This window comes from Equus quagga, chromosome 11 (genome assembly GCF_021613505.1).
Source record: "Equus quagga isolate Etosha38 chromosome 11, UCLA_HA_Equagga_1.0, whole genome shotgun sequence".
Taxonomy (NCBI): domain Eukaryota; kingdom Metazoa; phylum Chordata; class Mammalia; order Perissodactyla; family Equidae; genus Equus; species Equus quagga.
Genome location: NC_060277.1, coordinates 59,346,043 through 59,359,060, shown reverse-complemented (window position 1 = coordinate 59,359,060; position 13,018 = coordinate 59,346,043). Strand labels below are relative to the sequence as shown.

The 13,018-nt window shown below is 36.2% G+C and overlaps 1 protein-coding gene across 4 annotated transcripts in view; it reads left to right on the top strand.

Moving 5' to 3' along the window:
* Nucleotides 1–11,449, top strand: part of ZNF624 (zinc finger protein 624) — a 36,906-nt gene extending 25,457 nt beyond the window's left edge. For all 4 annotated transcript variants that reach the window (XM_046674625.1, XM_046674627.1, XM_046674628.1 and 1 more), the window contains 3 exons: nucleotides 234–360; nucleotides 1,108–1,203; nucleotides 7,965–11,449. In XM_046674625.1, the coding sequence (XP_046530581.1) occupies nucleotides 234–360; nucleotides 1,108–1,203; nucleotides 7,965–10,180 (2,439 nt within the window). In that variant the 3' untranslated portion in view covers nucleotides 10,181–11,449. The remainder of the gene's footprint in view (nucleotides 1–233; nucleotides 361–1,107; nucleotides 1,204–7,964) is intronic.
* Nucleotides 11,450–13,018: the final 1,569 nt, after the last annotated feature.

Below are 13,018 nucleotides of genomic sequence, written 5' to 3'. Positions count from 1 at the left end.
ATTTGAATTAGTCTGAAAAAAGTCCTAGCATCAGTTAAAACTTTGAAAACCTCCTGTGGTTTTAAGTTCTTGTCCCTGGAGAGATTCATACGTCCTTGCAGGGTTGAACTGGTTGACTCCATAGTCGTTTGGTGATTCTGATTTCTGGTGTTCTTCCCCCATTTTGTATGTATCACTCTGCCTAACAGGTCTAATTGTATAGTCCCTGGGTGATCACAATGCATTTATTTTAGGAATCAGTGACATTTAAAGATGTGGCTATAGACTTCACATTGGAAGAGTGGAGGTTGATGGACCCTACACAGAGGAACCTGCACAAGGATGTGATGCTAGAGAATTATAGAAATCTTGTCTCCCTGGGTAAGGATAACTTCTGTGTGCGTGTATCTGCCCATTTGACCAGGTTTTCTGAAGATGTAGAGCCTATAAAGTACTTAACTGAATTTTGGGTCAGAGTGTAGGCATTAAAGTCTCATAATCTTAGGGGCATATTGTTGGGAGTTGTGCTATTCCTTGCTCTTAACTAAATGGTCTGTCATTTTAGAGTGAAAAATACATATTCCATTGGAATCTTCGAGATTGTTGACAATCCCCCAGATTTAGAACTAAAAGTTTTTTCTAGTTACTTCCATAAATGATAGTTATCCATGCCTCTACAAAGAAAGGAACAAATACGTTCATTTTCTTTCTAAACTCACTTTTTTCCCATGATCTAATACCACAGCAAACCTGAGATCATAGTGTTGAGTTTCTTTGAGATAGCTTTGTAATTCTCTGTAACACCACTGTACAGTAGAATGTTCTGCTGTGATGGGAATGTTCTGTATCTGTATCTAATATGGCAGGCACCAGCCACTTGTGGCTGTTGAGCACTTGAAATCTGGCTAGCCCAACTGAAGAACTGAATTTTAAATTTTATGTAATTCTAACTAGTTTAAATTCAAATTTAAATAGACACATGTGGCTATTGGCGACTGTGTTGGAAAGCACATCTCTAAAACTTCCTGTAATAGCCACTCTGCACAGAATATTAAGAACTGAGCCTGAGTTTGGCAATAGTTTCTGCTCATAGGCACAGTCAAATCCTATTCATTTTTCTCCAAACAGGGCTTGCAGTTTCCAAACCAGACATGATATCTCATTTGGAGGATGGAAAAGGACCATGGGTGGTAGTGAGAGAAATTTCAAGAACGCCCTATCCAGGTGGGTTGATAAGAACCAGAAGGATGGGATTTATTTCAAGTTAATAGGTCATGGATGGAGCAGAACATCTGAAATATTTTGGGGGATATCTTTGCTCAAATCTACCTCAGAGGAAAAGATTCTCCCCCTCTCTTCTTCTCTCCCTGCATCTCCTTCCCTTCTTTCCTCCCGCCTTCCCGCCCTCCTTCCTTCCCTCCATCCCTTCCTCCTCCCTTTCCCTCTCCCTCTCGGGCTTCCTCTGGCTCCCTCTCCCCCTCTCTCCGTCCTCTGCTTTTGGTTCCCATCCCATCCTACTTTGCTTTCTTCAGGACATGATTCTCATAATTACTCCTTCATTCCTTCTTCATTCAAATACGCATAAAATATCCCTTTCAGTTCTATCTTCTCCAATTAACTTTAAATTTTTCTCATTTGTTTAACCATTTTCTGATATCTCTTCCTTCATTAATTGTCCTGAAAATGCTTTCTTGAGCGTCACCACTGAATTCTTCTAAGCTAAACCTATTGACTCATTATTTAACTTTCTTCACCTGCGAGCCTGCTGAAACTTTAGGGGAACCCTCCTCCTTTCCTCCATGTGCTTAACTAATCGAGAAGACAAACAAGAAATCAGTTGAGAATCAAAACACTATTTATTTATTTAATCAATATTTAGTGAACATCCGTAGACTGAACTGGATTAGGTACGAGGTCTACGGCAGTGAGTAAGATGTACCAGGTCCCTGCTCTCATGAAGATTAAATTTTGAGAAATAGATAATTAACAAGTAAATAAACAAACACAAGCTAAAGTAGTGGTTGTAATAACTTAGCTGTGAGCTCAACAAGGGGATATGAAAGAGTGACTGGGATGAGGTTGAGGGTGCCTCCTTCAGATAGTGTGGTAAGGGAAGGCTTCTGAGACGGTGACAGTTAAGCTGAAACTTGAAGGATCCAGAGAAGCCCACCAAGGGAAGAGGAGAAGGGGAGCATTCCAGGCAAAGGGAACAGCAATGCAAAGGACCTGATACAGAAAATAATGTAGTGTGTTCTGTAAATCAAAGGAAGTGGCTGTGACTGAGCATAGGTGAGAGGGAGGCTGGTATAGAATAAGATTAGAGAGTTGGACAGGAGACTGCCTGTTCAGGGCTTTGTAGACAATGGTAAGGGGTTTGGATTTTAATCAGAGTGTGAAGGCACCAAAAGATTTTAATCAAGAATTTTTAGGAAATAACCCACTTTATGGAAATTGAATTTAAGGGCATAAAGCAGGTAATCAGTTGAGAGGTTGTTAAAATAGTCTAGGCAAGAGGTAATAGTAATTGATTAGGGGGATGGTAGTGGAAATGGAAAGAAAGAAATAGATTCTAGTTCATTTGAGTTTTCATTTTATGATGATGCCATTCCTAACTTGCATATGTGTTACATATATTCTTTTTATATATCAAATATTTTATATTTTTAAAAGAGTGAGTGAAAAGTAGACATTGGGGATAATTTTAGATGACTCTTTAAAGAAGAGTTTCCCCTCACCATGAAGAGGGAAAGAGAAATGGGGCAGTGGCTAGAGGAAAGTAAGGAATCAAGAAAAAAACTCTTATGTTTTATTTTTGAGATGGGAGATTTTATGGCATGCTTGAGTGCTGATAGGAATGATGCCCCAATGGAGAGGGAGAAATTGATGTTGCAGGACAAAGATGGGATCACTGGAGAACTAAAGCGTCTGAGGAGGTGAAAGGGGATAAAGTCTAGAATGGAAAAGGAGGGATTTACCTTTGATAGACGAGGAGGCCAGCTCCTCTGTGTAACACTAGGAAAGATGGAGAAGATGGATGCAGATATGGGTCAACTGGTGGCAAGAAGATTGAGGCATTCTGATAGCTTCTGTATTCTCAGTGAAATATGAATCAAAGCCATCAGCTTATAGTGAAGACAAGAAAGAGACGTGAGACAGGGAAAGTTACATATTTTAGGGTGTCTAGAATTCACCAGGAAAGCCATGTGGCCTGAAGCTTTTATTGTGGAAGGTGTTTAATTACAGCTTCTATTCCTTTTGTAGTTATAGGACTATTCATATTTCCTATTTCTTTTTGTTTGAGTTTAGTAAATTACATTTATCTAGGAATTGTTCCATTTAACCTAAAATTTAATTTTTTGGCACACTATCCTCTGTTTATCTTTTTTTTTTTTTCCTGAGGAAGATTCGCCCTGAGCTAACATCTGTTGCCAATCTTCCTCGTTTTGCTTGAAGAAGATTCACCCTGTGCTGTGTGTCTGTGCCAGTCTTCCTCTATTTTGTATGTGGGTTGCCGTCACAGCATGGCCACTGATGAGTGCTGTAGGTCTACACCCAGGAACCAAACCTGGGCCACCAAAGCGGAGCATGGAGAACTTAACCTCTAGGCTACTGGCCGGCCCCTGTTTATCTTTTAAATGTCTACATGGATCTGAAGTGATATCTCCCTTTTCATTTCTGATATTAATTTTTCGTGTCTTCTCTCTTTTATTTTAATCAGTCTTATTTGGTTTTTAAAGAATAACTTTTTATCTTTTCTATTGTGTATTTGGATTTCTTTCTTTACTTTCTTCTATTTCATTATTTTTTACCTTCTTAGGGTTTAATTTGCTGATCTTTTCTAACTTCTTGAGTTGGATACTTATATCATTGGTTTTCAGCCATTCTTTTTTTTTTCTAATGTGTTTGAAGCTATCAAGACTGTACCACACATTTTTTTTAATGTAGCACCTTCATAATTATTGAGTTCAAAGTATTTGATAATTTCCATTGTGATGTCTTTGGCCCTCAGGTTACTTAGAAGTATTTCTCTTAATTTTGTGCCATATTGGGATTTTCTAGTAATCTTGTTAACATAAATTCTATGTGATCAGATAGCATACTGTGTATGATTTCAGTCTTTGCAAATTTCTTAAAATTTGCTTTACAACATGGCCGATTTTATAAGTATTTTGTGTGCACTTGGAAAAATATGTAGTCTGTAGGTATTGAGTGCTATTCTAGATATGTCAGGTTTGTTAATTGTGTTGCTAAAATCTGTGTACTTACTGATTGTCAGCTTATTCTGTCAGTTATTGGGAAAGATTTTGTAGAGTCTCCCACTATGACTGTAGATTTGTCTGTCATTTTAATTCTTTTAATTTTTGCTGTATGTATTTTGATTCTGTGTTCTTAGGTAGATACAAAGTTAAAACTGTTATATCTTTCTGGTAAATTGGACCTTTTATCATTAGGAAATGTCTTCTTTATTGTTCTTAATGGTTTTTGTTGTTTTGCCTGATATTAATATTACTGTAGCATCATTATTTTGGTTATTGTTTATATGGTATCCCTTTTTTCATCTGCTCACTGTCATCTTTTATATATCCTTATATTTTGTGTTTCCCTTATAAGTAGCATATTGTTTGATTTTTGTTTGTATTTAGTCCATTTGTACACAATACAATTACATAATGTTTGTCCACCATCTAACTGTGAAAGTATCTTGCTTGTTCTGTATTCTTTTTTCCCCATTCTTGCCTTCTTTTAGATTTATCATCTTTTATTTTTCTGTTTTCCCGTCTAATCACTTGGTAATTATAAATTTTTAAATTTTTTGTTTAGTGATTAACTTTGGGACTAAAGCATGCATCCTTGATTCAGTAGTCGAATACAGATTTTCCTTCTTCCCAAACAATACGAGGATCTTAGAGCAACTTATTCCATTTAACCTCAAGTACATGTTATTGAAGTTATGTATTTTAATTCTATATATATGTCAAATCTCATAAGACATCATTATTGATATTGTATGCAGTTGATATTCATTTGGATTACCTATATTTTTACCTCTCTTTCTCTTCGTTTTTTCCTTCATTTCTGAGCTTCTTCCTAGGATTATTTTTCTTCTACTTAAAGAATACCCTTTAATATTTTCTTTCATTCAGATCTGCTGGGATCATATTCTCTCCATTTTTCTTTTTTACCTAAAGTTGTCTTTATTTAATCTTCATTTTTGAAGAATATTTTTGGTATGTTTAGAATTCCAAGTTGACAGTTATATTCTTTAAGCATTTTGAAGGTATCATTCCATTCTTTTCTGTTTTCATAGAATCTGTTGAGAAGTCAACCGTCTGTCTAATTCAGGAGTCAGCAAACTTTTTTCGTAAAAAAGCAAGACAGTGGATATTTAAGCCTTTGTGGAGCTGTAATGTCTCTGTTGCAACTGCTCCATTCTACTATTGTAGCACAAAAGCATTCATAGACAATATGTTAACCAGAGAGTATGGTTGTGTTCCACTACAACTTCATTTATGAACACTGAAATTTGAATGTAATATGATTTTAATGTGTTGCAATATATTATTCTTTTAATATATTTTTCAACCATTTAAAAATATGAAAAGCATTCTTATCTTGCTGGCCATACAAAAACATGTTGTGGACCAGATGTGGCTGTAGTTTGCAGCCTCTGATTTAATTGTCACTCTCTGAAGGGAATCTGTAATTTTTTCCTCTGGTGCTTTTAAGATTTTACTTTTCAACAGTTTTACTACTATATGCCTTAGTATAGTTTCCTTATATTTCTTCTGCTCAGGATTCTTTTGGCTTCTAAAATTTGTGACTTGATCTTTTTCATCTATTTTGAAAAATTTGGGGACATTATTTCTTTGAATTTGTTTTTGTCCCATTCTCTCTCGCTTCTCTTTCTAGCTTTCTAGGGCTCTTTTTACACCTATGATAGACCTTTTCACTCTATCCTGTATGTCTCTTATGCTTTTTAAAATAATGTTTTTGATTTTTCATCATTCTGTACTTCAATATGGATATTTTCTACTAACCTATTTTCCATTTTGTTACCACTCTCTGTCTTTTCTCTCTGTCTGTCTCTCTGTGCTTTTAGCCTATCCTTTGAGTTCTTATTTTCTAGTTCTGGAATTACCACTTGGTTCTTATTTTATACTTTCCAATAATTTGGTAAAATTGTTAATCTTGCCTTATTCTCTTGAATATACTAATCATGATTATTTTAGAAGTTCATGTCTGAGACCTCAGTTATCTGAGTACGTTGCAAATCTGTTTCTCTTATCTTTTTCTTTCCTCTTGATTTTTTTCTCATGTGACTTTTGTCTCCTTGTACGCCTATTATTTTTCATTGTCAGGCATTGATATGAAAACCTATAACAGTAATTTGAGGTTCTGGGTATGTATTCTTTTTCTACAGAGGGTTAGTGTTTGATTTTGGTAGTCTGCTAGGATAGGAGCTCTAACAATTCTCAGTCACCTTAATTCAGTTAGACGTTTCAATGAGCTAAGTTTTAGTCCTTGAGTTCTAGGGTTGTCTTCTTTGGTGGCCCTGAATTCGAATCTTTGTCTAGCCCTGTGAATCCATTGAAAGTTCTACTTACCTTGAGTTTTAAAGTCATAAAACCATTTTACTATCCACAAAAGGTTTTTTCAGTTGTTTTTTTAAACATTTGGACATAATTATCTGAAAATAAATTAGAAATTTAGAAGAAGTATAAAAGTGTTTTGAAAAGTAATATATTAGGGGGCCAGCCCTGTGGCCAAGTGGTTAAAGTTCCACGTACTCTACTTCAGTGGCCTGGGTTCACAGGTTTCGATCCGAGGTATGGACCTACTCCACTCATCAGCCATGCTGTGGAGGCATCCCACATACAGGGTAGAGGAAGATTGACACAGATGTTAGCTCAGGGCTAATCTTCCTCAAGCACCAAAAAAAAAAAAGAGGAGGATTGGCAATGGATGTTAGCTCAGGGTGAATCTTCCTCAAAAAAAAAAAAGAGGGGGCTGGCCCCGTGGCCGAGCGGTTAAGTTCTCACGCTCTGCTGCAGGCAGCCCAGTGTTTCGTTGGTTCGAATCCTGGGCGCGGACATGACACTGCTCATCAAACCACGCTGAGGCAGCATCCCACATGCCACAACTAGAAGGACCCACAACAAAAAATATACAACTATGTACCAGGGGGCTTTGGGGAGAAAAAGGAAAAAATAAAATCTTTAAAAAAACAAACAAATAAAAAAAAAGAGTAAAATATTAAATTGCATGTGAAAACAAGTTGTAAGACCACCACACCACAGTATAACTTTTTTAAAGGGAATTTTTGACACATGTTCAGGAATGTTCTTAAGACCCATAAAAAGGCTGCAAAACTACCTTTGAAAATAATAAGTATCACTATTTAAAATATAAATAACTACAAATATTAATTTGGACTGGTTTGTTGTTCAGCCTCTTTCTGAAAAATCAGTGTCTTTCTCCATAGAAGTTCTACAAAAGGGTACATAAAAATACTTAAATAAGCTACTAAGACAGGGACATTTGAGAAAATCCTCACACATAAAAAAAGCTAGGGAACAAAGAAAGAACAAAGAGAAAGAAAGTATGATTGGGGACAAATGTCTGGTTTGTGGAGTAAATGGGAAGCACGGAAGTAGTCACAACTTATGAAGAATGCTCTCTAAAAAAGTTGACTCTAAAGGGAGTGAGAACAGGAAGAAATACTTGAGAAACTTAGATTCTAGGAGGGTTACTATGAGTGAACTTTTTTTAATAGAAGGAAAACTACTTGAATTTACTACTTTGGTTCTTTGTTCAACCAGTCTCCCTTAACCCTACCTCCTCCTTCCTAGAAAACAAGGCCAATTTGCAAGCAGTTAAAACCATATATTCATCATCAGCCCAAGTTTCCATTTTTTTATCCTATTTAGTGAGATCTCCCCAACTTAGAAAATAGGTTTTTGATTTTTCTCTTTTTTCCCCCCTAGAGTTGGAAACAAAACCTGCAACCAAGAATGCTGTAACAACAGAGGATATTTCTGAAGATTTATCACAGAAAACCATAGTAGAGAAACTCACAGAAAATGATCTGTGGGACTCCAAAATGGCAGGATTATGGAAATGGAATAACAGAATACTGAGATTGCAAAATAGTCAGGAGAGTCATCTGAGTCAAAGAATAGTTCCACGCAAGAAAGCTCCCACTGGTCAGAGAGGCTTTATATCTATTCTTTTTTCAGAGCCAACAGTTATCACAGAAGAGCCTTACAGCAAATGCCAAACCCATGAGGAGAATTTCACAGAGAATTTAGATATGATTACAGATACCCATTTGGGGAAGAAAATTTGCAATGATACAGAAGGCAACAAAGCCACAAGGCCTACTTCAGAAGTTACTTTAGAGAAAAAAACCAATAATAAAGAAAAACCCTATAAATGTAGTACATGTGAAAAGGCCTTTCGTTATAGGTCATTACTCATTCAACATCAGAGAACTCACACTAAAGAAAAACCTTATGAATGTAGTGAATGTGGGAAAATGTTCAGCCAGCCTTCATATCTTAGTCAACATAAAAAAATTCACACTGGAGAAAAACCCTATAAATGTAATGAATGTGGAAAGGCCTTCATTGCTTCTTCATCACTTATGGTACATCAGAGAATTCATACTAAGGAGAAACCTTATCAATGCAATGTCTGTGGAAAATCTTTTAGCCAGTGTGCTCGCCTTAATCAACACCAGAGAATTCAAACTGGAGAGAAGCCTTATAAATGTAGTGAATGTGGGAAAGCTTTTAGTGATAAATCAAAACTTGCAAGACATCAGGAAACTCACAATGGAGAGAAACCCTACAAATGTAATGATTGTGGAAAAGCCTTTCGGAATAAATCATATCTTAGTGTACATCAGAAGACCCATACTGAAGAGAAACCGTATAAATGCAACGAGTGTGGGAAATCTTTCAAGAATACCACAATTTTTAATGTTCATCAGAGAATTCATACTGGAGAGAAACCCTTTAGATGTAATGAATGTGGAAAAGCCTATAGAAGTAATTCAAGCCTTATTGTGCATATAAGAACTCATACTGGGGAAAAACCCTATGAATGTAATGAATGTGGGAAAGCATTCAATCGTATAGCAAATTTCACAGAACATCAGAGAATTCATACAGGAGAAAAACCCTATAAATGTAATGAATGTGGGAAAGCATTTATTAATTATTCATGCCTTACTGTACACCACAGAATGCATACAGGAGAGAAACCTTATAAATGTAATGAATGTGGAAAGGCCTTCATGCGTTCTTCATCTCTAATTATACATCAGCGAATTCATACTGAAGAAAAGCCTTATCTATGTAATGAATGTGGGGAATCTTTCAGAATAAAATCACACTTAACTGTACATCAGAGAATTCATACTGGAGAGAAACCATATAAATGTACTGACTGTGAAAGGGCATTTACCAAAATGGTAAATCTCAAGGAGCATCAGAAAATTCATACTGGAGTGAAACCCTATAAATGCTATGATTGTGGAAAATCCTTCAGGACTAAGTCATACCTTATTGTACATCAAAGGACCCATACTGGAGAAAAACCATATAAATGTAATGAATGTGAGAAAGCTTTCACTAATACGTCACAGCTTACTGTGCATCAAAGAAGGCATACTGGAGAAAAACCCTATAAATGTAATGAATGTGGGAAAGTTTTCACAAGTAACTCAGGCTTTAATACCCATCAGAGAACACACACTGGAGAGAAACCATTTAAATGTAATGACTGTGGCAAAGCATTTAGCCAGATGGTACATGTCACAGAACATCAGAAAATCCATAGTGGAGAGAAACCCTATAAATGTGATGTCTGTGGAAAAGCCTTCAGGAGGGGTTCATACCTTACAGTGCATTGGAGAACGCATACTGGAGAAAAACCCTATACTTGTAAGGAGTGTGGAAAAGGCTGTATTACTCTATCACAACTAACTCTACATCAGAGAATTCATACTGGGGAGAGGCCCTATAAATGTGAGGAATGTGGAAAAGCCTTCAGAACTAACTCAGACTTTACTGTACATCTGAGAATGCATACTGGAGAAAAACCCTATAAATGTAATGAATGTGAAAAAGCCTTTAGGAGTAGTTCAAGCCTTACTGTACATCAAAGAATACATCAGAGAGAAACTCAATTAGTATAGAGAATAAATCATTTATCCAGATGTCAGCTCCGCAAGAAGAATCTTATAAACTATATACTTTATCAATGTGCAAAAACTTTCAGGAGCCATTCACCAGAAAATACTCATTGAAGAGACACTTTATAAACATAAGAATGTGGAAAAGCAGTTAGTCATATTAAATCTTAGAAGTTACAAGAAAAGTGATTTAAGAGAAAATAATGGACAAATGAAAGGCTTCATCCACATTGCATATTTTATTCATTTAACAGATTATCTTCAATGCATTGCATGTATTTTTTTGCCTATTTTTCTGTTGGTTTGTATTTCTTAAAAATCTGGAGGTGCTCTTTATGTATTTGAGATATTAATCCTTTGTCATGTGTGTTGCAAATGTTTTTCTTAATGTAGCATTTGTCTTTATACTTTTTATATAGTTAAAGAAGTCACAACATATTTTAATTTTCTATAGTAAAATGTTTACATCTTTTCTTTTTAGATTCTTGATTTACCCTTTAGTTAAAAGGGTCTCCTTAATGCCTAGGTTGTACATAGTCTCCTAAACTTATATCTAAGATGCAGATAATTTTATTTTTTACATTGAAGTCTTTAATCCATCTGGACTGGATAGCTATTCATATAAGAGCAACTCCAAATGGCCATTAACCTATGGAAATATTATGAGCCTAAATAGTACTCAGGGAAAGACAAATTAAAATGACAAATAAGATGTTGCTTCTACTTCATGGAGTTGGAAATAATTGAGATCTTTTGCTAGTGGGGTTTGGGAAGCCATGTACTCTTACAAAAAGGTTATATCGACATATTTCCACCAGCAATCCAGCAATATATATTTAAAGTTTTTAAATAAAAGTTTAAAATAAAAATGCTTTGACCCAGCAGTCTCACTTTTGGGAATCTGCCCCACTGAAATAACAGCATCAGTACATAAGAATACACATAAATAAGGATGTTTGTTGAAGTATTGTTTATAGAGGCAAAGAAGAAACTCAACTGGAGATAAAGTGAATGTCCATTAATAGGGGAATGGTTGAATAAATTATGATATATCCATACCATGGAACAGCATGAGAGTAATTTTTAAAATGAGTTATATCTACGCTAGTTGACTTCAAGGTATTTCCAGAATTTTTTAATAAGTAATTGCTTGATGACAGAGATGTATATGTACAAGATGTCATTTTTGTTAATGATCACACACATTTGTGTTTATATGTGTGTATGTGATTAGATGAGCATGGAAACAAGTATAGAAGAATATACACTAGGTTGTTGGTTGCCTTTAAGGGAGGGAGAATAGGAAAGGTAGGGAGATAAGGGGGGGAAATAGACAAATGTAAGTGCAGCATGTATGGTGTAAAACTGTGTGAACCTCTGAGAGTCATGAATGCAGGGATGGTCTCCAAAACGTTAATGAGATGGTTTCAGAGTTGTTGAGTATCTGGTGTTTGGTTTTGTTCGACTTTTCTGTATTTTTAAGGTTTCCTTTCTAATGAGCGTGTAATATTTATATAAATAAGAAAAATTAGATATTCATTATGTACCAGGAATTACCCTAGGGACTGGATATACATTGGCTGGGGAGGAGCGGTCATGGCGCTAAGAGCATGGGAATTGGTTCTGATGCTGCCCAGATTCCAAAGAAGTTACACAGCACCTTCCTCCCCTCGCCCTCTCAGTTTCATTTGGAGAAGGCAATAGAAATTTCAGATAGAAGAAAAACATATCCAAGAATATCTGGAACTTGTGTCTAGTCTATAAACCAGAAGACTGCAAGCCTCAGAGAGAAGTTCCACTTTTAACATGGCACCAAAGGAAAAGTCACGGTGGTGGAAAGGTCAGTGTACAGCCTCACAGGACACTGCATGATGGAGTATAGAGAGGGGAAACAGCCAAGGACTCCCGAGTCCATAAATGAAGTCTTGGAAGTTCGGGAATACTAAGAGTCTTGGAGTCAAAATGTGAGTCCAGAGGTTGTGACCCTAATACCAGAAGGCCCTAACAGACCAGTGGCCTGATATCCGAAAAGGATGAGACATGACATGATGAGCTACGCTTCAGGAGAGATTTAAGGAAAGAAAATCAAAGACCCCCTCCCACAATGCTAGGATAAGTGTTGAATATTAGGAGGGGGAAATTTATTAACCATTACCAAGAGGCTTATCTTCTTTGGATATAATGTACCACTTTCTGATTGGACAGTTTGAATATCAGACTTTGACATACTACCCTTCAGAAACCCTGCTGTCAAATAGTTGACATGACTTGACGCCAACTCTCTTGTCAGCTCCTTTTACCTCCTAACCCTCACCACACTTAAACTCTGCCTCCTATCCCTGCCTTAGAGCCAAGCATTTCAAAAAGAGCATGGTCAGCCGGTTCAAATGACATAAGAATTTAAAAGTGTCCATTGGGTTAGAGGATGGAGATGACACAGGCCATCTTTACCAGAGCAGTTTCAATGGAGTGGTAAGGTGCCAAAATTTGGTTCCAGCGTGTAGTGGTATCTCATTATAGGTTTAATGTTTAATTTGCATTTCTTTAGTGGGTAATGATGTTGAGTCCCTGTTTAGGTGCTTGTTGGCTTTTTGAATATCCTTTTTTGGAGAAGTGCCCGTTCAAGACTTTTGCTCATTTTTTAATTGAGAACTCTGTTCATTTGTAGGATTCTTTATATATTCTGGATACAAGGTAGTTTTTAGATGCATGTATTACAAGTGTCATCTCTCCATCTGCAACTTGCCCTTTCACTCTCTACATGATTTTCTTTGATGAATATAAGTCTTTAACTTTAATGAATAATTCATCAATCTTTTCTTTTATGATTAGTGCTTTTGG